This window comes from Photinus pyralis, unplaced genomic scaffold, assembly GCF_008802855.1.
Source record: "Photinus pyralis isolate 1611_PpyrPB1 unplaced genomic scaffold, Ppyr1.3 Ppyr1.4_LG7, whole genome shotgun sequence".
NCBI lineage: Eukaryota > Metazoa > Arthropoda > Insecta > Coleoptera > Lampyridae > Photinus > Photinus pyralis.
This window is the reverse complement of record NW_022170738.1, coordinates 32,876,197-32,899,489: the sequence shown is the minus strand read 5'-3', so window position 1 is coordinate 32,899,489 and position 23,293 is coordinate 32,876,197. Positions and strand designations below refer to the sequence as shown.

At 36.8% G+C, this 23,293-nt stretch overlaps 1 protein-coding gene across 1 annotated transcript; it reads left to right on the top strand.

The window, feature by feature from the left end:
* Positions 1-5,009: 5,009 nt before the first annotated feature.
* Positions 5,010-23,093, top strand: LOC116175856 (eIF-2-alpha kinase activator GCN1; the record flags this gene model as incomplete). The annotated part of the gene is given in 10 exon segments (XM_031494196.1): positions 5,010-5,451; positions 5,498-5,734; positions 5,782-6,251; positions 12,054-12,538; positions 12,586-13,240; positions 13,289-13,531; positions 13,582-13,851; positions 21,434-22,187; positions 22,317-22,570; positions 22,621-23,093. Coding segments are annotated over 10 exon segments (4,161 nt in total), but the record flags the coding sequence as incomplete, so codon positions are not given.
* Positions 23,094-23,293: the final 200 nt, after the last annotated feature.

Here is a 23,293-nt window from a genome sequence, read left to right as displayed (position 1 = left end):
AAATTTGAAAAATATAAATATAAATCAAACGATATCACGCTTGAATCTTTGAAATTGACAGCTAATGACAGTTCGACGGTTTAGTTCGTAACCGCACTTCTAACAAACAGGATTCGTCACTTGTTTTATTTTTCAGGTTAATACTGACTTATGTTTTATCCAATCACAGTGAAGGTCAAACTGTCCCTATGCTTTCTACCGCTGCCTTCTTAAAATGAATAGAATATAGAATAGCTTTTGAAAACAGCAGAAGAAGGCTATGGAAGAGTCTCTTAAGTGTCTTTCCATCCCTTACAAGTGCTTTCCTAAACATTCAAAGCCTTTCTGGAAGTCGCTGGGAATTTTAAAACCTTCGGACCTCTGGAAACCACCCAAAGAGTAAGGAAGGTGTCTTAAATCCTTTCCAGAGCCTTATAAGTATTTTCCAGAACAGTTTTCTAAATCATTCTTTCGTCTTTCCAAAATTGCGTACTCCCTTTCCAAAGATTTTCAGGTCTTTTAAAAAGGGTTTTTGCTTTTCCCTGGACTCTAGCTTCTTTCCAAAGCCTGGAAAGTGCCTTAAAAGCACTGGAAATGATCAAATACTCTGGGAAGCCAGGGAAAGCATCATTAAAGGCTTGCCGAAGCATCCAAATGGTCTCGGCTTCAGTTTTCTTTTCCTTGTTCCTTGTTGGCGGCCATCTTAAATCACCAAAAGGTTGCAGCAGGAACGCCACAACAGAGTACCACACTCAACTCAGACTTACGCGAGTTTACTGAATGACGCGAGAGACCTCAAACTAACACCACCTGGCAGCACTACTCATAATTACAAAGCGTGCACGCGCAACTGGTCGTTTCCGCCTATGATTGGGTCCCCCTCGTATCATATCAATACAGGGTGCCCATTATGTATGGAATATAGTGTACAGTGTGTCCCAGATCGCGTGGGATTGCACGGGTAACTTTCTTATTATTAAAGATAGAGAACTGGTTAAATGGGCATTGTTTTGCAGTTTTGCAGAGATGCTGTTTTCGCGAGCTTGTTTAGGCATCATTTAGCTACTTTTTCATGAAAAAAAATCGGACCAATGCATTTAATTTTTTTCAGAAAATTAACCATTTCTGTTGGAATGTAGCGTGGTCAAAGTACACATATAGCTTCACAAAAAATGAAAACCTCTTGAAATTTCAAATTTGAGTATTCAAAAGGGTTGTGCTTAATATGAAAAATTCTTTACGAAGATAGGTATGCAATTTTCCGGAAAATCGTCGAGTGAAAAATTTTGTTTTCGTTTTTTCACTCCAATTGTTTAAATATTAAATATACGGAAAAAAGTTTCAATTAAAATTTGTAGCTGATGCATTTATCGACAAAATTTGTCGGAAAAGTTTTTCTGTAAATTGACAAGTGTACGAGATATAATTGATTTCAGCGGAAGTTGATTCGTGAGTGCGCGCGAACGTCCCGTGAGCCAAAGTTAATAATTTGAAGATTGTGATGCACTGAAAAAACTGACAAAGTTAATATATTTCAATGAAACTTTATCTGTAAATACTTTGAAGTATATACTTTCAAAACTTAATAGGTACAGTTTTTCTGTAAATAGCAAATTTTTTAAATAATAGACAATTATTTATATTAGACGTCTTTTAGAAAATCTAACATAACTTTTTTCAGTGCTAATTTAGAAAAAAATAACGTAGATATTGACGAAGATGAAGATAATGATCACTTCGACGATCAAACAATTATAAATGTTGATAATCAAGACACTCAAGGTTCACATTTTGAGGATAACTTCAGTGAAGATGAAAATGATATTGAGTTATATTTGAGCTCGGAAGACGAATGATACTGATTGATTTTGATATGATTAATAAATGAAAACTCTACGTTTCTACGTGTCATTGTTTATTTACAATCTTAAAATTAAAAACTTGAAAATTGATGATGTTTAAAAATACTCTTAGGAAAATTTGGTATATTTCGAAAACTAATGAAGATATCAGAAAACTTTTCAGACAAATTTTGTAGGTAAATGCATTGGCTATAATTTTTGATTTGAACATTTTTCTGTATTTTCATTATTTAAACAATTAAAGTGAAAAAACAAATACCAAACTTTTCGACGAAAGTTCTTCCAGGAAAATTGCTTACCTAAATTGGTAAAGATTTTCTCATATTAAGCACAATCCTTTTAACTACCTAAATTTGAATTTCCAAAAGGTTTTTATTTTTTGCTGCATTTTACGGATATTTTGTGTACTTTGACCAGGCTAATGTCGAAAAAAGCCCTCAAGGGATGATGTGTGAAACTAACAAAACTTTAAATAATATAATATTTGTAGCTGAAGAATAGCTCTAACTAGAACTAGAACTAACCCGACTTTGTTAAAAAATCGGCTCAGCCGTTTCGAAGATACAGGGTGTTCTTTACGGAAACCTTTGAATACCCCCCACCACTTCATTTTTAGAGATACAGGAAAAATTGTCAAACAAAAATTGTTCAGATTATCGTCGACTTCAAAGACCGGACATTTTTTGTTAGGTTAATATAGCGGAATTCACAGAAACTTCACTTTTTTAGATTCCAGTTTGCAGTTACGCCCCCTAGCGGTCATTTCAGAAACTTAAAAATATTTTTCAGGTTTTGCTCGTGGCCGTTTTAGTAATAAATTTTTTTACGGTAAGCCTCTACGATGGATAGATTCTCAGATACAGTACCTCGCATTCTTAGTTGGCCACCCTGTACATTAAAGAATAAATAAACACGTTGCCTAAAGTAAACTGTCTTGAGGTGTGTTTTACTAATAATGGCCACTATTTTTAACATCTGATGTAATTATTTTCATTGTTTTGTTGTCTCGAATAGATTTTGTTTTGTTTTTTTGAAATTCATCACAGACTACTTGATTAAAATATAATAGCCGTTGATATAACTGGTATCTTATTTTCAATCTTATGTTATTATGATAGCTCGTTGAAAAGAGAATTAAAAAATTTAATCTAAAAATCCAATATGGCGTCTATTTAACTTTAGGAAGTTGGTAAATGTTCCTCAAAAGTAGTCATTTTGAATTTTTTTTTACATCAATTGAATTTGAATCATTTTAAAGATTTTTTTTCGATTACGTATCATTTAGGGTGGAATTCACTTTACTAAGTGCACACTTAGTTTAGTTTAAGTGGAACTTATATTTACTGCTAGTATTCCTGCTTAACTGTCCGTGTTTCGCGCGTTACTATAACAATAATCGCATGCGTTACCTTAGCATAATAATAATAATAATAATAATAATGATTCTTTATTAAGCAAAAATAAAACATAAGAAAAAGAAATAACAATTTCAAATTTAAAGAAAAATTGCTTAAAAGGTGGGAGATTGGCCAAAGGCCGTTTTTCACTCCTACCATCGGTACATTAAGCGATGTGAATTCATAATCCACAAAGAAAACAAAAATAATAAGACAACAATAAGACAGAAGTAAGGTAAAGAAAATTAGAAATAAAGAAATCAAAAAATTAAATGGCCCTATTGACATTTGTTTCTCTGGAAACTTTGAAGTTCTGTACGTAACATGCTTTTGAAATTATTAACACTTTTGCAGTTGGTATAATAATTAAAATAATTGTTTAAAATCTTGCATGACAAATATGAAAAGCAATTTTCAGGAAGACTTATGTTCCATGAGTGAGTAATACTCATTATCCCTTAAAGATTTACTGTGTAAACTATTACGTTTTTTGAGAACTGTATAAAGGTAGAATGGTTCACAAGAATTAACAATATGAAATAGCAATGCAGCATACAATAACATAAATTGGTTTTCGCATTTTAACAATTTAAGTTCATTATAAATGGATGTAATGTGTTCTGCAAATGGAAAATTGCATATCTACCACTAAGTATATGAGTAAAGTGTAAGTCTAACAATATCTATGAATTTCACCCTGAGTTAGTTAGTTAGTACCCTGGTCCCTGATACAAAAAAATTAATATTACATCAGTAACATGAATCTAGATATCCTACATCAAAATAAAACAAATGAACGTGTACATTCATTTCAAGCTTTTAGTGATAAGTTAGTTCACTCATTTTATTGCTAATTTCATTTTGTTTTCAAGGTTTAACACGTTTATTTGTTTTATTTTGATGTAGGATATCTAGATTAATGTTATTGATATATTGATAATTGATGAATTATAATAAATTTTTTTGAAAAATTTTTGTGTGTTAAGGTACTAACATGTTACATCATCGAAAAGAGAAAAAATCTATCCAATGAGCCTAATGAAAAGGTGTAGTGCCATTTAAAAAAATTCAATTGTTTTTCGTTACTCATTTGTTTGCTGAAATAAAAACAACTGAATGCTGCCTTATTATGGGAAATAAAATGTTAAACAGCTTTCATACACAAGAATCATATCGTTCGTGAACTCTGACCGATAAATATTGTCTCAGTGCTCTCAAAAATCATGAAGAAATATATTCACAAACAAAAATAGAATCTTGAACGAACAACAATCAGGTTTCAAGATACACCACAGTTCAATTTCAGCCCTACTGAAAATAGCAAACGATTTTTCATGTTCCTTCGATAAGCGAGAGGCCGTTTTCTTAGTGTGCTTGGACATCAGTAAGGCTTTTGACACTGAATCACGATCTACTTGTAGCCTGTCCTGTCCTATTATGCTTGCTCTGGGAGCGTTACTAGTTGGTTTCGCAATTACTTGACAACAGAAAGCAATGTTGCAAGTCGCATGATACGTACTCACTGTTTATAGGCCCGCGAATAAGGGCATCCCGCAAGGGACAATGTTAGGTCCAATACTGTTTCTGATTTATGCGAACGATATCACAAAACAAATTTCTGATGATTGCAATATGCAATATTATGCTTTTTGCGGTTGATGCCAAATTTAGTATATTCCATACATAATGGGCACCCTGTATATTAATAGACAAAGCCATTGCAGTTGATCTAGTTGTATTCTTTGTACAGATTTCGTTAATTTCTTTATAGGACCACGTCTCGACGCTTTTACCCGTTTTCGAAAAATTCATGGATAAGTCCTCAAAGTCCGCCCACTTAGACGCAGTTAAGCATGCCGTAGTGATCCTAATGGGTTCCTTGGCCAAGCACTTGGAGAAGGACGATCCGAGGATCAAGCCGATTGTAAAGAGACTGATTGCGGCACTTTCCACCCCGTCGCAATCGGTTCAAGAGGCGGTCGCAAATTGTTTACCGCCCTTGGTGCCCTCGGTGAAGGATGACGCTCCCGGTTTGGTTGGTAAACTTCTCTATCAACTTTTGAAGAGCGACAAGTATGGAGATCGGAAGGGTGCCGCTTACGGTCTTGCAGGTTTAGTTAAAGGTATGGGTATTCTGGCGCTCAAGCAGTTGGATATCATGACGAAGCTGACCGAAGCGATACAAGATAAGAAGAATTATAAACATCGGGAAGGTAAGTGGTTTATTCGCAAGACCTGGCTATTACTGGAGGTTTGTAGGGGCGGTATTCGCATTTGAAATGCTTTGCCAAATGCTGGGGAGATTATTTGAGCCTTACATTGTGCACGTCCTCCCCTATTTATTACTGTGTTTTGGTGACTCAAGCCAGTATGTTCGTAACGCTACCGACGACTGTGCCCGAGTCATTATGAGCAAACTCTCGGCGCATGGTGTTAAATTAGTACTACCATCACTCTTGGCAGCCCTAGACGAAGGATCTTGGAGAACAAAAACTGGTACTGGTACATTTGTCTAATACAGATAATATTGTGACCGAAAATAGGTTCCGTTGAGTTACTGGGCGCGATGGCCTACTGCGCTCCCAAGCAGCTATCTTCGTGTCTTCCTAGCATTGTACCGAAGTTGATCGAGGTTCTGAGCGATTCCCACATGAAGGTGCAAGAGGCGGGCGCGGAGGCCCTGCGAGTCATCGGGTCCGTCATACGGAATCCGGAAATTCAGGCGATCGTGCCCGTACTACTGCAAGCGTTGCAGGATCCGTCGAATAAGACTTCAGTTTGTCTACAGACGCTCTTAGATACGCAGTTCGTTCATTTCATCGACGCCCCATCTTTGGCGCTGATAATGCCCGTCGTTCAAAGGGCGTTCATCGATCGTTCGACTGAGACTCGTAAGATGGCGGCGCAAATTATTGGGAATATGTACTCGCTAACGGATCAAAAGGATCTCTTCCCCTATTTACCAACCATTATTCCTGGACTGAAAACTTCACTTTTGGATCCAGTTCCAGAGGTAAGTCATTTCACAATTGCTTTATACTGTGAGTGACGTTCTCTTACGTCTTTGATATTGGAAATGGCTCAAATGCTCATATCGGTTGCCACTGTTCAAACGTCCATAATGGTACGCTGCAACCCACACGTAGACCACCCGCCCTAATTATAACATGCTGTTAGGAGCCTTTATAATTTTAGGAAACGGCTTTTAGAAAATTAGGAATCTTAGGAAGTCGTATTAGTATTTTCAAGAATCTTAAGAAATTAGGAGTTTGTAATCAGAGTAATTGTATTGCATTTACGGGCATTAAACATTTTCAGCCCGTTTTTGAAAAAAAGTAGGTCTTATACAGGGTGAGTTCTTTTTTCACTTAAGCATTGGGATCTCAGAAACCATAAGAAGGGCACCCTTTTTTTCCAAGGAACCAAAATAAAATCCAAATAAAAATTATGTTTAATGAAATCAATAATCTTGATTTATTTTTTGCTTTCGAAAAAATCATTTTTTATAAAAACAAAAAGTTTGAAAATTAACATAATTTTGCATACAAAAATTACCAGATGTGGATAATACGAGTAATTCCCAATATTCAGCTCGTATGGAAATTTTCATTTATGTTCTTAAGATTTATTGCCCCACCCGGTATATATCGCGACGAAAATTCTGGAAAATACCTGGCGCTATCTCTGAAACAAAAAATGCATCTTCAAAGAGGCTTTCAAACGCCTTGGAAGCTTCGAATCGCGTCCACTACATGCTGCATGTGTAACGTAATAATACTACTATGAATTATGTTAGCGGGTCGGAGAAAACTTATAGGCGGACATAGAGATTCGGTTAAATGAGGAAAGAGTTGTCATTTTAAGAGCTTATTTTAGATATCTTTTTTTTTTTTGGAAAAATCCACAGTTTACTAGATATGAGTCAAAAACAGATTTAATATTAATAATAACAATAATTTATTGTCAAAACAGACTATCCAGTCTAAATACAGGACAAACTTAAATATTGTTCAATAAAAGCCGCACAGAAATATAGAAAAATTAACAAAAATTGAACAAAAATAATTATAATGATAGATTTATAACTAAAGCGAAAGAAAATTGTTAAAAGAGTTATACAATAAACAAAATAAAGTCATAAATCAAAACACAATATTGGCAAATAAGAGAAATTGTATTAGTGCAATAATAAAAGCAAAAAAAAGACAAAAATTATTGGATCATACTTATAAGGAATTTTAAATTAGTGTTAAAAATATCAACAGTATCGCATACCGAGTTATAATTATGACACATTCGATAAATTGGCGAATTTTGTAAGAGATTTGTTCTGCAATAGGGTCATTTAAAAGTTAGGAAATGCCTGGAGTAAGAACGAGGCAGTGATTTTGCTTTTAAACATTGTAGAGTTTTCATTACTATTAATACAGAAATATGTAAAGCACAAAAATCGTACACCCTTTTCCACTTAATAAGATACATTTATTAATGTCCATTCTTTTATAATTTTCGAGTTAGAACGCAAACTTACATTTTTTAAATAGCAACCATAGTTGGCCTTGACATTTTTAAAAAGTGCATTTTTTCTGTTTGCAGTGATATAAGGTTGGTAGTACTTACTTTGACAAATAAGCCTGCTGCGGTTTATGCCGATAGGTGGCGAAAGAGTAGAATATCACCTAAATTTTAGGCATACAAATAAGTTTTTTACGAATGAGTAGAAAGTTTTTGAATATTGTATTTGAAAAAGGAAGGTTTGATTTAGGTATTAAAGGGTTTATACGTAAATCGATAACAAAATAATCCATAAATCGAAATTCAAAGTTAAACGACATTTTTATTTGTCCCAAGAGTGATAATATTTACTTTAATACCATCAAAGTGATACGGTGAAGTAAAATGCACATTTTGGAATTGAAGCGATTTGTATTAAATGAGATTTGTACGCTTTTTGATTAAAAATTCGAGGTGTGTCAATTGTAGGAACTAAAAAATGTCATTTTAGTGTAGTCACGATTACAAAGATGTCGCTTTCAACAAACAAGAAGTAAAGTCACTAAATATAGAAAGTACCGCAATCCATTGGGCTCGTGTGTTAGAGAGAGAACGCATGATTTTTGCCCAAAAAATGGCGGAAGTTACCAGATTCTAGTAATTTTAATGTTAGGGATTGTTCCACCTGTTTGGAGATATCTGTATATATTTTTATAAAACATGACAGTACTATGAAGTTAGGTTATAAAAAATTACAGCTATTCTTATTTTATTTGTCAATTTTTTTAAGTTGGCAGCAAATTTGCCCAAAAATGGCGGATGATTGCGGTACTTTCTATATCTAGTGACTTTAACAAGAAGGTTTTGAGTGGAAATTTTGAGTCAACCTGTGCAATGACAAGCAGAAGTAGCGCGAGCAATATTAATTTATACGGATATTAGGTCATTGCGCGCCTCTTCCAGCGATTATATAAAGCAAAAGTAATAAGTGTATCCCCCAAGGTTAATAGAGAAGATAGGTTGCCTCGTAACTATCAGCCAATAAACGTTCAGTATTAAAATACGCGAATGACGTCACCCAGAATCCCATTTTGTCCACATCATAAGAATTAATTATTAACGCAACAACAACATAGCAAGCTCAAAAAATGCAAAATGGATTGAAATGGTACTTTACATGGATGTGCTGAAAAGTTCCTGCATTGGATAGAAAGAGACATGCTGGTGAAAACGCACTTTATTCAAAATAGCTTACATTTCATCTTCATAGTCTGCGGCCGGGAAATGCAGACTGCACAGTCTATTGCATACGGGGTTCAGGTTTCCCTTTCCATTGCACTTTATAACCCATTCTTTTTGTAATACAGGAATTACCTTTTGGAAAAGCAAAAAACTGATACTGCGATCCGTTTGCTTTCGATTTGTTGGAGCTGCTATTGCATATAACAACGTCACAAAGATTTCAATCCGGCATCTAATACCCTATATTGATACAGTGCCACCATGCTCAGAAAAGCCTCGGAAGATATGCGAACTAATATTGAAATAATTCAAGCTGGCCAATAAAAGTCTGCAAAACGACGCGATACATTCCGCGCCATAATTATTAATTATTCCGTTTTGACAGTTGACGCTTTACGTTATTTTAGTTTACACTTTGCTTCTTGTATTTGCTTATTTTACATTTTCCGTCTCCAGTTTTATACAAACTCGTCTTTTTCAAGATGCATATAGCTGGGATCTACGATCTGATATAGTATATTAAGTATGGAGAACGGTAAGGGATTTTTACCGTTCAAAGACAATTGTTTGGAGGAGGAGCGAAGCGACGACTCCAATTATTGTCTGAGAACGGTAACCCTTAACGTTCGACGTGCTTATAACATTTTTTGCGCGATCGAAATTAAAATTATGCAACCAATATAAATATGCACTAAGAAATTAACAAGCAGAATAAATCGAAATGATCGAAGTGGTATGGTGTATATCACTAGGTAACCAGTTTATTTGTCAAAATTGAAGTTAATAATTTCATAAAAATGTGCATGTGTCTGATGTAGTTTACTAGCTTTGAACTTCCTTTATGACTTTATGAGCGTCTTGCCATAGGAAACAATAGCACAAATTGTACGTTTAATGTACCTAACAATAATTAAAGATTAAATGTAATGTAAGACTGTTGATTTTTAAAAAGGCGTCGGTAAGTATTTTTGCTGTTCTGTTTTTAGATCGGTAAGTAATTTTGACGTCGTCGTAATCATAGCAACTGGTAAATTCTACGTACTGTCTTGGAAACACCCATGGTAAATAGTCAGAAATGACCGATCGCGCAAAAAGGTATGTAATTCCCTTAAAGTGTTTTTAAATTTTGCATCAGAATGTACGGTTTAAATTTCTAGCGCCCTCGGACACGCCCTGTCAGGGACTTTCTGAGCGTGGTGCCACTGTACTTAAGTATCCAACAGTAGTCTTCAATCGAATTATAATAAGTATTCGTAATAGAGTCTTCAGCAGTGTCTGACAATTAAGTATTTACACAGTTTAAATATAACTGTCAAAGTCAACGAAAATTTAAACACCAATCAAATGGGACTTCCGGATTCTCGATGACGCGTCTCTCTAAAGTTACGAGGCAACCTACTCTCTCTACTAACCTTGTGTATCCCCTCCATTTGCGGCGCGCTCATAATGTAATTAGGTATTATCGCCGCCACAAGAGAAGAGCCCTGCGTCATCAATGTACGAATGCATAAATCCAAGGTGTTGATACTTACATCTCAAAAATTTGCGCAACCCAAAAAAGGGCAGAGAACGAAACAAGTTCTTGGGATATAATAGACGTGCGCTTTTGAAAAGCTAAATGTAATGAAAAGAGATAACCTATAACGCTTGTCAAGTTTAACATGCATATTTGATGCTGATTTGACCAACGTCGTAATACTCCTAATTATTTTCAAATTTTCCATAACCTCTTTTGCTCTTCGTTTTTGTCATTCTTCTTTTACCTACGTTTTTTTCAACTTTCCTGTTCTTTATTGCATTTTAACAAAAACAACTGAATTGGGATTTGCTGTTGCTCTTTTTAAACCTTTGCGAAACTACGCCATCTAGTACATTTTTCAACAACTTTAATATTGATTATTACGGAACTATTTTGACTTTGATTTTAAATCTTAAATCACACGCTTGTAGATGATGACGCAGGGCTCTTCTCTTGTGGCGGCGATAATACCTACTTGATCTATTATGATAATTCACTTAAAACTTTGGAGCCACGAATGGAACAATAACGCAAAGAAATTACGATTTATTACATTTAAATTTCTACTTTGAAGTAATTACAAATTAAAAAATTAGGTAATCTATCTTAGCAAATGTCAAAATGTCCACCATTATTATTAACACACAAGCGGCATCTTTTCGCCATAGAATTTACAGCTTTCCGTATTATTTTGCCATCTAAATTGTGAAAGGCATATTTCGAGGCATATTTACCACAGCATCACGTAGTTCTCCTAGTCGTGACTTAAGAAAAATAACGACTCACAGTGAATTTGTCCTCCAGAAAGAGTTTTGTGGCGAAAAATTCAAAAATTAGACTGCTTCAATTAGGAAAAGTCACCTGCTGTTTTGTGATTACACCGCAAAGTATCGCAGACTCAATAATATGAAAATGATTATGTCGTTATAAAGAGAAAAATGTATCCTTTTTAAAAATGTCAAAGCCAACTATGACCACCATTTAAAAAAAAACAAAATTTGTATTATAACTCAAAAACTGTAAAATGGAGAAGGAAATTAGTATGTTCATCATGTTAAGCATTAAATTTTATTTTATTTCTAATATTGACGATTCTACAACATTTAAAAGAAAAATCACTCAATCTGTTTTTCGCCCATATTTAGTAAACTATGGATTTTTTTCAAAAAACAAAAGCATGTCTTGAATAAGCTAAAACGACAACTCTTAAAATGAAAAAAATTCACCCTGTATATTTCACTTTGGCTGTTCGGGCGGTAAGTTGCAAAGGTTTTTAAGTATAACCCTGGAACGAATCATTGTAGAATGGTCGGGTTTGAAGCATTAGCTTTGTGGCACAATTCTTTGCATGCAGATTATATTTCAGCGCTAATAAAACCTCGATCCGTCCCACAAAAACGTCCTTAAGTACCTCGAGTACTTTCCAACTTGTTTCATTGTCTGAGAACCAATCGCGATCGCCGCACGTAAACAACTAGATAACGTTCAGAATGTCACGTACACATGTTGAGAACCTCTGAACTGACCGAAATGTGAAACGTAATTATAATTTTGGCATAGGTGCGTAGCGTAAGTGCGAGAGCACTGGGCGCGATGGTCAGAGGAATGGGAGAGTCCAGCTTCGAGGAGCTACTGCCATGGCTCATGCAGACGTTGACGTCCGAAAGCAGCTCGGTCGATAGATCCGGCGCCGCCCAAGGCCTGTCGGAAGTTGTCGGCGGTCTCGGCGTGGAAAAATTGCACAAACTTATGCCCGAAATTATCGCGACGGCTGAACGGACCGACATAGCTCCGCACGTCAAGGACGGCTACATCATGATGTTCATTTACATGCCAGTCGTGTTCCAAGCCGACTTCACTCCGTACATCGGCCAGATCATAAATCCCATACTGAAGGCGTTGGCGGACGAGAACGAGTACGTGCGAGATACCGCTTTGAAAGCGGGACAGCGGATCGTTAATTTGTACGCTGACTCCGCGATATTGTTATTGCTGCCGGAGCTTGAGCGGGGTTTATTTGACGATAACTGGCGGATACGCTACAGGTAGGTGTTGGGTCGGATGTTCGGCACTACTTGAGGGTCTATTGCAGTTCAGTTCAGCTGTTGGGCGATCTATTATACCGAATTTCTGGTGTTACCGGTAAAATGAGTACTGAAACTGCTAGTGAGGACGATAATTTCGGTACCGAACAGTCCCATCAAGCCATCTTGTGTTCGTTGGGCGCCGAACGACGGAACAGAGTTTTGGCTGGTCTGTACATGGGTCGATCCGATGTCGCGCTGATGGTGAGACAATCCGCATTACACGTTTGGAAGGTCGTCGTAACGAATACGCCGAAAACTTTACGTGAAATTTTGCCTACCTTATTCGGATTGTTGCTCGGTTGTTTGGCGAGTGAGAGTTACGATAAAAGACAGGTTGCCGCGCGTACTTTGGGAGATCTCGTACGGAAGTTGGGCGAACGAGTGCTGCCTGAGATCATACCAATTTTGGAGAGAGGTTTGCAGTCTGACCAATCTGATCAGCGGCAGGGTGTCTGTATTGGTCTGTCCGAAATAATGGCTTCGACTTCGCGCGAAATGGTCTTAACTTTCGTCAATTCATTGGTGCCTACAGTGCGAAAGGCGTTGTGTGATCCGCTACCCGAGGTTCGCCAGGCAGCTGCCAAGACCTTTGACAGCTTACACACTACTGTAGGTGCCAGGGCGCTCGATGATATTTTGCCCGCTATGTTAAGCAAACTGGTAGGAGCAATGAATGAGTAATTTGGTAACTAACTGTTGGCATTTCAGAATGACAGCGACCCGGAGGTGGTCGAGTGGACGTTGGACGGTCTACGACAAGTTATGGCGATCAAATCACGCGTCGTTTTGCCTTACTTAGTGCCGCAGTTAACCACGCCTCCAGCTAACACTAAAGCACTTTCTATTCTAGCTTCGGTAGCCGGCGAGGCCTTGAACAAATACTTGCCTAGGATATTACCGGCCCTTCAAACGTCGTTGGCGAGCTCTAAGGGCACACCAAACGAAGCACAGGTACGTTCAACGGATGAACTTACAGTAGTATCTCATCTATCGACTTGTAGCAATTGGAATATTGTCAGGCTGTTGTGCTGTCCGTAACGGACGAGGCGGGCATACGAACGATAGTCGACTCGCTACTGGAGAATACTCGTACCGATAATCTCGATCAAAGGCGAGCGGCCGCCACTTTATTATGCGCGTTTTGCGCTCATTCACGCGCTCATTACATAAACCACGTTCCCCAGCTGTACCGCGGTCTAATACACCTCTGCATCGATAGTGACCGGGACGTACTGCAAATGTCATGGGAAGCTCTTAATGCTGTTACAAAGGTAAGTGGTTTGAAAGAGTACTGTTCTGATACAATTTATTGTTAATGCATTTCTTTGCCCCCCCCTCCCCCCCTCACATTTATAGATTTGGGTAATAGTACATGCATCTTGCACATACATATCGCAACGCCCTAAATTTTGAAGCAATTTTTTTGCGGCGGCCCCACACGTGGCTTGCTCGCGAACTACCGTTATGACACATAATTTAACAGCGCTATCGAAAGAGGATATTTTTTTTATCGCCGGTGAAACTTTCAATTCCGAAAAACTTTCGTTGTCGATTACCCATCTTATTTGGGTGGGGGTGAAGGTATAAAGTTATAAATGTTAACTCGAGCGCGCCTGCGTATTTTTGGGGATCTTAAGGCGAGGCTTCACCTAGCGAAACCGGGCTTATTTAATGCAATAGTTTTTCCGCTTTTTCTATCTTGGTAAAGCAGATAGAGCTGTGCGGTTTTCTCTGTTTCAAAGAGTAAAGTTGAATATTTGTGCAGAATTCAAAAATTTTAATTAATTTTTCTGTATTTAATTCCCAAAAAGAGTCAAAAATAGCAATTTTCAAACACGTATATCTACGCTTCTAAGCGTCATATAAAAAAATCTCCAAAGTAAAGGAAAATTGTATATGTTTTAACTAACTCCTTGTAAAATATGTTGGCAATTAGTGGATTATCGACTGTAAAAAATTGGAAATTCGATGATAGTGTAATCCCGATTTCGTAGGCCGGAAGGCGATCAGTACGCGTCCCCACTCCATAACCGTCACGTTCGACTTTGTCCTCGGCATTTTCCTAGCAATATCCCCACGCGCTATCGTTTCTCCCCTGGGCTGTGGTTAGTGATGTTCCGATACCACCAAATGAGTAGTACCATTAATAGAGAACGGATGGACAGATTACGATGAAATTTTGCAAGTGGATTCTTTATCAAATTTGTAGATCGGAGTTCGTGAATTGGTCGTGTAGGTCAAAAAATAAGTTAGTTATGAACCGAATTGCATGAAATTTTGTATGTAGACACCTCGAATAAAAGTGAAACGAATGGTGAAGCAAAAAATTTGTTTTGCGCATGCGCAATCCGTTTTTGTTTTAAATTTGCAAGATATTTAAATGAAATCTTGAATGTAGGCACCTCAAGTAAAAGTAAAGCAAATGCTGAGTCAAACCATGTACCTTTTTTTTGTTAAGGTATTTAAATGAAATTTTGTATGTAGACAAAAAAGTTCAAAAACTCGAAGCTAACCAAGATGCCGCAGGCGGCATCCATTGAACCTACTGTGAAGTTAGGTTCTGAAGAGGTCTGTAATGAGAGAGATCGGCTTCCAGTCATAGTTCATAATACGAGTATAAATTGTTTATATACAGGATGTAAAGCGAAGGGGTATACATGAGGGAATTTTTTTTAAATATTGATTTATTGCAAAAATTTATTCTTCATGATATTTTTGCTTTGAAAGTACCAATAACGTTTCGATAATCTAAAATTTATTTGTAGAAAAATAATAAAATTAATTTTTTTTATTGAAAGTTATCATTCTACATTATAATCAAGATAGCGTATTGCTATAAAACCACAAACAATCGAAACGTTATTGGCACCTTCAAAGCAAGCAAAAAATATCAAGAAGAATAATTTTTTTTCATAAATCAATATTTAAAAAAAAATTCCCCCTCGCTTTACACACTGTAGAAGACAATAATACAATTATCACACTATATAAATACAATACAACAATTTTTGTGTACGACCACTAAAAAAATTTCCAAATTTTACCTGTACATTGGTACATTGTACGATCATTTTTCAATTTTGATTGCAGTTTCAAAAAGAATTTGTTAGTAGGTGTGAATTTCTATACATAAAAATCACGGGAGTGTCATGATAAAGTTTCCCTAGTTGTAGATATCTTTTCTATAGGACGATCTTAAACAATTTTGAGCGGGGCCAAAATAGATCTATAAAAACAACAAAATGGCGGCCGTTTCCAAAAAAATATCTTGTTCTAATTAGAGTTTTCATACTATAACTCAAAAACTAAAAGGGCTACAGAAAATATGTAAGGGACAAAAACGTTCCTTATATAATTATATATAACTTTGGTAATTACTGTTTTTGTGACAAATCAATAATAATAATAATAATAATAATGCGTCTTTATTAAATGTATTTACAAATACATTTAAAGGCGAAGTTCAACTTCAGTACCTACCTCGGTACCTACTTACCGGAAATATAACAAAAAGAAAAAAAGAACTGTTGCAACCTCGGTTGCAACGTAGTTGGTCTTCCACTTAACCCGTACATTTAACTTAATAAAAAACAAAAATTTCAGCGGCAGCATATAAAACTTAAATTGTAAATGTTCACGTTCGGTGTATCTGTTACATGACAGAGTTTTGTAAAGTCAGAAGATGCCTTTCGCATTCCCGATAAAACGGCCGTTCGTTCAGGTTTTTTATATTGGGCGAAAAAATGTTATATAGCAAAGGAAGGTGATAAGAAAAAGACTTTTCGGATTCGAATGTATTGTGCTGTGGAGGTGAAATCTTTCCTTTATTACGAATATTGAGGTTGTGGACATTTGTTCTAAATGTGATTTTGTTGCATAAATAAGGGGGGGGGGGTGTTTTGTACTAATAATGCTATGAAAAAGCCGCAAACAATGCAATCTTCTTCTGTTTTCCATATCAAACCATTTCAACTCTTTAAGATTGTGTGAGACGAGCTCACGCCTTCTAATACCAAATATATATCTTAGGCAACTCTTTGAATTTTTTGAGCTAAGCGCTTACTAATGCACGGCCCATATAGTGTATCACAAAAATTAAACTTTGATAAGACGAGCGCCTCAGTTAAAATGACTCTTGTTGATTTGTAAAGGATGTGACGCGCACCATAGAGTAGTTTAAGCACAGCGTAAGTACTACTAACACTTTTTTTTAAATTTTATTTTGCTTTTATTTTTGAGTGGGCGGGGTTTCAGCCAACCAACCCAAGCAATTTTATTAATGTGTTCCTCAAATTTCACATCCATCATAACACCTAGATTCCTGACTACGTCCTCAAACTTAAGAGCGGTATCCTTTAAAATTATTCGCAGCCCAGAAATGCCTTTATCGTACGCTTTTGCCATGGCTTTCCATTAATAAATTTTACACAAAATGGTCCAATTTTACTTACCTATAGCTAGGTACCTACGTTATAGCTATAGGAGCTAGCGGTGAATTTCGCGGCGAGAGGCTAGAGAATTCTACAGTTTTGGTCACCAATATTCATCAGCCTTAAGCTCAGGATATCGTAGCATAGAAGAATCACACTGTCTGTGCGTACTTCTAAATTCCGAAATTAATGATTAAATTCATACTTTCTGCCTTCTTGCGGGCCATCAATAAAAACGTCCATAACGTAATTTAAAGTAGCCGCCATTTTGAATGTTTTGTTAGGAGAGCTTGGCCCCGGTCAGTATTATTTAAGAATAACCTAAAGATTAGTTACCACCATGTACCAAACCTTTATCATGCCATGTAACTCACACTTAGGCATTCATACCTACTATGTGTAAAACTTGAGAAGAAAGTGGACAATTTAAAAAACAAGTAAAAAGTTTTCGCCCTAAGACAATTTAACTTTAACGCATTTTCCATGCATTGATTAGTAGTTCCTAAAAGGTCACTGAATGGACATTGGACATAATGCGGATGCGCAGTGTAATTATTACGATTTTTCTTGGTTCAGGTGCCCAATACGATTATCTTTCCTAGAAGCATCTGTAAAATTTCTCTATAAATAAGAAATAAGAAATTTGGCAGTTGCGCAGTTTGCGCATGCGCAGTTTGCGCATGCGCACATCTGATGTTTACAATATGCGATATGCTTATCTTTACTAGAGACATCTATGTTTAAAATTTCAAAAAAGTATCTATACTTAAATAGGAATAAGTGGATTGATAAAGAATAGGAAAGTTGACATTGCTCCATTTAATCGTCAAGATTTTGCTTGGCTCAGATGCCAGAGTTATACGCTACCGAATGCAAAAAGAACGACCTAAATATCTTGAACTGTAAGAGTAGTTAAGGCCTCGAACAGACGGACAAAGAAAGTGGCTGCCCCAACTTCTTTCGAAAATTCGCTAAAAATGCCATGTTAGTTCTTGAAAGAGCTGCTCCAAACGATATTAATTACTAGATGAATTATGGGAAGAATTGAATCTTCAACCGCGTTTAAAAATTCGTATTTAAACCATCCACCTGCCATATTTGAACGGGTGAAATACACTTGCTAAGACTTAACAACAGCACTTTACCTATTGCTAGCGTCAAGCAATTGAATTGTGAAAATTGTAGGCAACAAGGTTGTCAGTACCACTTTTAACAAATATTACTCATCTAGCAATTACCTTCACTACTAGCAAGTTGCTGAGGTTATTTTAAGTTACAGAATTGGACTGATTGAAGGATCCTCAGTATTACCATTACTTTTTAACGACCATTTATTTTCACCTTGCAAAATACATACACGGTGTCCATTTTTCAAGTGCCACTATGGCGATCTCGCTTATCTTAAGATAGGAATTTCGTTAAATGAGGGCAAAGTTGCTAATTTTCGTGTTGAATATCTGAAAAGACATTTAAAATATCTTGAGTAGTTTTGAAAATATCACAAAAAAACGAAAATTTCTGATTTTATTTTATATTTTTTTCATGGTAAACTAATTGTACTAGACATTTATACAACTTTAGTTTTTATTATGGGCGCCATTTTGGAATTTGACATTACGTCTTTTTTTCTCTTCACAACGATATATCACACATGGTGGTTCAGTATCACATTTTTTCAAAAATTACAATTTTCATTTTCTGCTAAGAGTGCTTTGCAAAAACAAAACGTTCTTTTGTTGTGAACAAAAGGTTGACTTATTTCAAGTAGTGTCATTTACGTTTGTGCTAGTTTTATTGCGACAATATTATTTATTGTTATGTATTTTGTTCTAATTTGAATTATAATTTTCTTGCAAAACGAAGGTTCAATTCTGTTCAGATGAAAATCCGATTTTCTCAACACTAGTTCCCTGCCAACGCTGCAACCAGACAGATGGATCAAACTGTCAAACTTTTGTTCACAATAAAAGAACGTTTTGTTTTTCCAAGGCTCTCTTCCCAAAAAGTTAAAAATTGTATTTTTTGGAAAAATGTGATACTGAACCACCATTTGTGATGTATCGTTGTAAAGAGAAAAAAAAGACGTAATCTCATATGTCGAAATTTAAAACGGCTCCATAAGAAAAACTAAAGTTGCTACGTGTTTCTCCGTCATCTCCGTTTTTTTGCGATATTTTTAAAACTACTGAAGATATTTTAAATTTCTTTTGAGATTATTCAGCACGACAATTCGCAACTTTGCTCTCATTTAACCAACTCTCTATCTCTTAAGGTAAGCGAGATCCCCATAGTGGCACTCGAAAAATGGACACCGTGTATATAGTCAACAAAAATGCATCAAATTCATTTCTTGATCATTGAGAAAATGCTCTTCCCAACAATCTTGGTGCATGAATAACGATTTTGACATGCTTTGATCAAAGTAACCGGCGATCCAAAAAATGAGTTGCTGTCGAATCGCCTTTGGAAGTTCAAGTTAAATACGATTTTCCATGTAAACAAAAAAAAGGCGACTGGACAGCAACTCATTTTTGATCGGATAGTACAGGGTGGCCAATTAAGAATGCGAGGTTTTGTATCTGAGAATCTATCCATCGTAGAGGCTTGCGGTAAAAAAATTTATTACTAAAACGGCCACGAGCAAAACCTGGAAAATATTTTTAAGTTTCTGAAATGGCCGCTAGGGGGCGTAACTGCAATCTGGAATCTAAAAAAGTGATGTTTCTGTGAATTCCGCTATATTAACCTAACAAAAAAATGTCCGTTCTTTGAAGTTGACGATAATCTGAACAATTTTTGTTTGACAATTTTTCCTGTATCTCTAAAAATGAAGTGGTGGGGGGTATTCAAAGGTTTCTGTAAAGAACACCCTTATCTTCGAAACGGCTGAGCCGATTTAAACAAAGTCGGATTAGTTCAAAAGAGCTACTCTTCACCTACAAATATATTATTTGAAGTTTTGTTAGTTTCACATATCACCGCTTGAGGGCTTTTTTCGACATTCCGACAGAAATGGTTAATTTTCTCAAAAAAATTAAATGCATTGGTCCGATTTTTTTTCATGAAATCGTTTCGAAGATACAAGGTGTTCTTTACGGAAACCTTTGAATACCCCCCACCACTTCATTTTTAGAGATACAGGAAAAATTGTCAAACAAAAATTGTTCAGATTATCGTCAACTTCAAAGACCGGACATTTTTTTGTTAGGTTAATATAGCGGAATTCACAGAAAAATCACTTTTTTAGATTCCAGATTGCAGTTACGCCCCCTAGCGGCCATTGCAGAAACTTAAAAATATTTTCCAGGTTTTTCTCGTGGCCGTTTTAGTAACAAATTTTTTACCGCAAGCCTCTACGATGGACAGGTTCCCAGATACAGTACCTCGCATTCTTATTTGGCGACCCTGTACATGTGGTTGCCAACAATGCAACAAATTCCTGGCTACTTTTAAAAAGAGTTCGCACATACGGACGGACGGACGACAATATAAAACTAGAAAGGCTCTGAGGATCCTTAATAATCAACAGTTAAATCCATGCGTGTGTTACTATACCTTTTCCTTTCTTGATCTGAATTGTAAATTGGTGGTGATGCGGGACTGTGAGACGAAGGTTGAACTACAGAATCACAGTTTACATCATAATTATGTTCAAGAACCATTGCCGAATCAAATCTGGATTAGCGTAATTATTGTCATCATCAACCGATTCGGCTATAGCTTGACAATCCCTGGCATCCCTAAAATATATACTTATCTTATTTATTATTTAAAATTAGAGATGATCCATTCTGTCAACGGAATACGTTTATGTTTACTTATCGCCATCTACTCAAACCTAAATATGCCTTAGATTTGTTTTTATTAGCTGATGAATTTTCCATGTTTATTATAGCGTTTATTCCTATGCATTGTTTATCTCTGTGCACTATATTTGGTAATTACCAGATAACGCAAATCGCAAAATTCGAACAACGCGGTCATCGTAAAGCAGACGATTCGTGCTAATTGCGTAAACTTCCAAAACAATTGTCAATGTTTCAAAGAAACTAATATCCAGGCGGGACTTCTACATCGGTATTTCTTCCACTAATTCACACAAATTATTCCTTCTGGCGCGTAGAATCGCAAAAATTTGAATTGTAAAGCCTCGCCTTAACAAGACTGTCGGTATGGCGTCATTAGTTGGGCGCCGAACCTAAAGCAATGAAAAATGAAATCGGGAGAATGTAACATGCCCGATATACCTACATATTTGTCCATGAAGTCATAATTTCTAGTTACTGTGCTGTTATTTTGCAGGACAATTTTGGTAGTAATTTCATAGGCGTATGTATACCAATATAGAATCTCTGATGTGTGGAATTGCTCCTTGCACAGTTGGTAGCCGTATTTTCCCGTTAATTCCGTCTTTAACTTGCAGACCTTAGACCCGAAACAGCAAGCACAATACGTATCCGACGTCCGCCAGGCCGTGCGTTTCGCCATGTCGGATATGAAAGGCACCTCCGATCTACTGCCAGGCTTTTGCTTACCCAAAGGCATCGCCCCCGTCCTTCCCATATTCCGAGAGGCGATCCTAAACGGCGACGGCGACGAGAAAGAAGCGGCGGCCCAAGGTCTGGGCGAAGTAATAAAAATTACCAGCGCCCAGGCGTTACAGCCGAGCGTCGTCACGATTACCGGACCGCTCATCAGAATACTCGGCGATCGATTTAGCGCCAACGTTAAATCGTCAGTACTGGAAACGCTCGCAATTCTCCTGGCGAAGGTCGGTGTGATGCTGAAACAATTTCTACCGCAACTGCAGACGACCTTCGTCAAAGCACTGAACGATCCGAATCGCACCGTGAGATTGAAATCGGCCACCGCACTGAGCTACCTGATTTTAATACATCAAAGGGCGGATCCTCTCTTTACAGAACTGCACAATACGATAAAGAGCACCGACGACTCTTCAATTAGGGAAACAACGCTACACGCGCTTCGCGGTATCATCACTCCGGCCGGCAATAAAATGTCAGAACCAATCGAAAAACAAATTTTCCCCACGCTAGTCGGCTTGTTGAGCCACCAGGAAGACGTTACCAGAAATGCGGCGGCAGGATGTCTGGGCGCTCTCTGTAAATGGTTGCCTCCTTCACAATTAGATAACGTACTTAGCGAACACATTCTCAGTGAGTATTCAAGTATCTAATTAATTCTATTATATTTATGAATTTAACAACATTAACATATTGCAAATAAAATTGTTTAAAAACATAAAAAAAAAAATTACTGTATACTTTCAAGCAATATGTTTGTAGATGACGAAGCGCATCTCGATTGGTTACTTCGGCAAGGACGTGCAGCCACCTTATCGGTGGCCTTGAAGGAATCCGCCAATCTATTGTGGGATGAGCAATACAGAGTGCGCTTAATACGCACCTTACTTAGTCAATTATCAGCCGATCGTGTTCCTATCACACAAACCGCAGTGCGGTCCTGCGGGTATCTGTTACAGTATCTCATGCTCAACGACGAGCAGCTCCCAATTAATTTGCTTGTACCCTTCGTTAAGGTTCTGCTAATCGTCCCGAGTACTTCACAATACTGACTCTCTCATTTTAGACGATGAACAACAGCAGTAATGACGTGAAGCAGTTACTAGCGAAAGTTTCAATACATTTAGCGCGTGCCGTTCCTTCAGAGAAAATGGCGACGGACTTGTTGAAGTTATTATTACCCGCGTTAGTCAATGGGACAAAGGAGAAGAACAGTTACGTGAAGGCAAATTCGGAAATCGCCCTCATTGCCGTTTTGCAACTAAAGGAGGGCGATAGCGTGCATCAGAAGTGCTTGAAAATTCTCGATGTTGGCGCGCGGGAGTCACTGTCGGACGTTGTAAGTAAAGTTTTGAGAAAAATTATGAATCAACCAGAAGGAAAAGAAGAGGATTTAGATGACACGTTATTAACTTGATCATCTCAGTGTAAAAGTCCTACTTCGATGTATTGTCGTATATACTACTATTTAAATAAAGTTTTTTGTTCTTTTATAAATTACGTTACTTTTGTTTTTTTAAATAAAAACAATCGACATTCTACCGGCGTTTAATTATGTCCATTGCATTTATCTCATTTATTATAAGCGAATTGTGGTGGTGTGGTGCATTTAGGTGAGTAACTAGTGATTTTCATTTGGGATGCGATTCATTATGGCTTGCATCTGCGGACGCTCATTCCTATTTGATTTCATTGTATCAATTTTCAGCGTGCCTAAATAATAATAATAATGATAATAT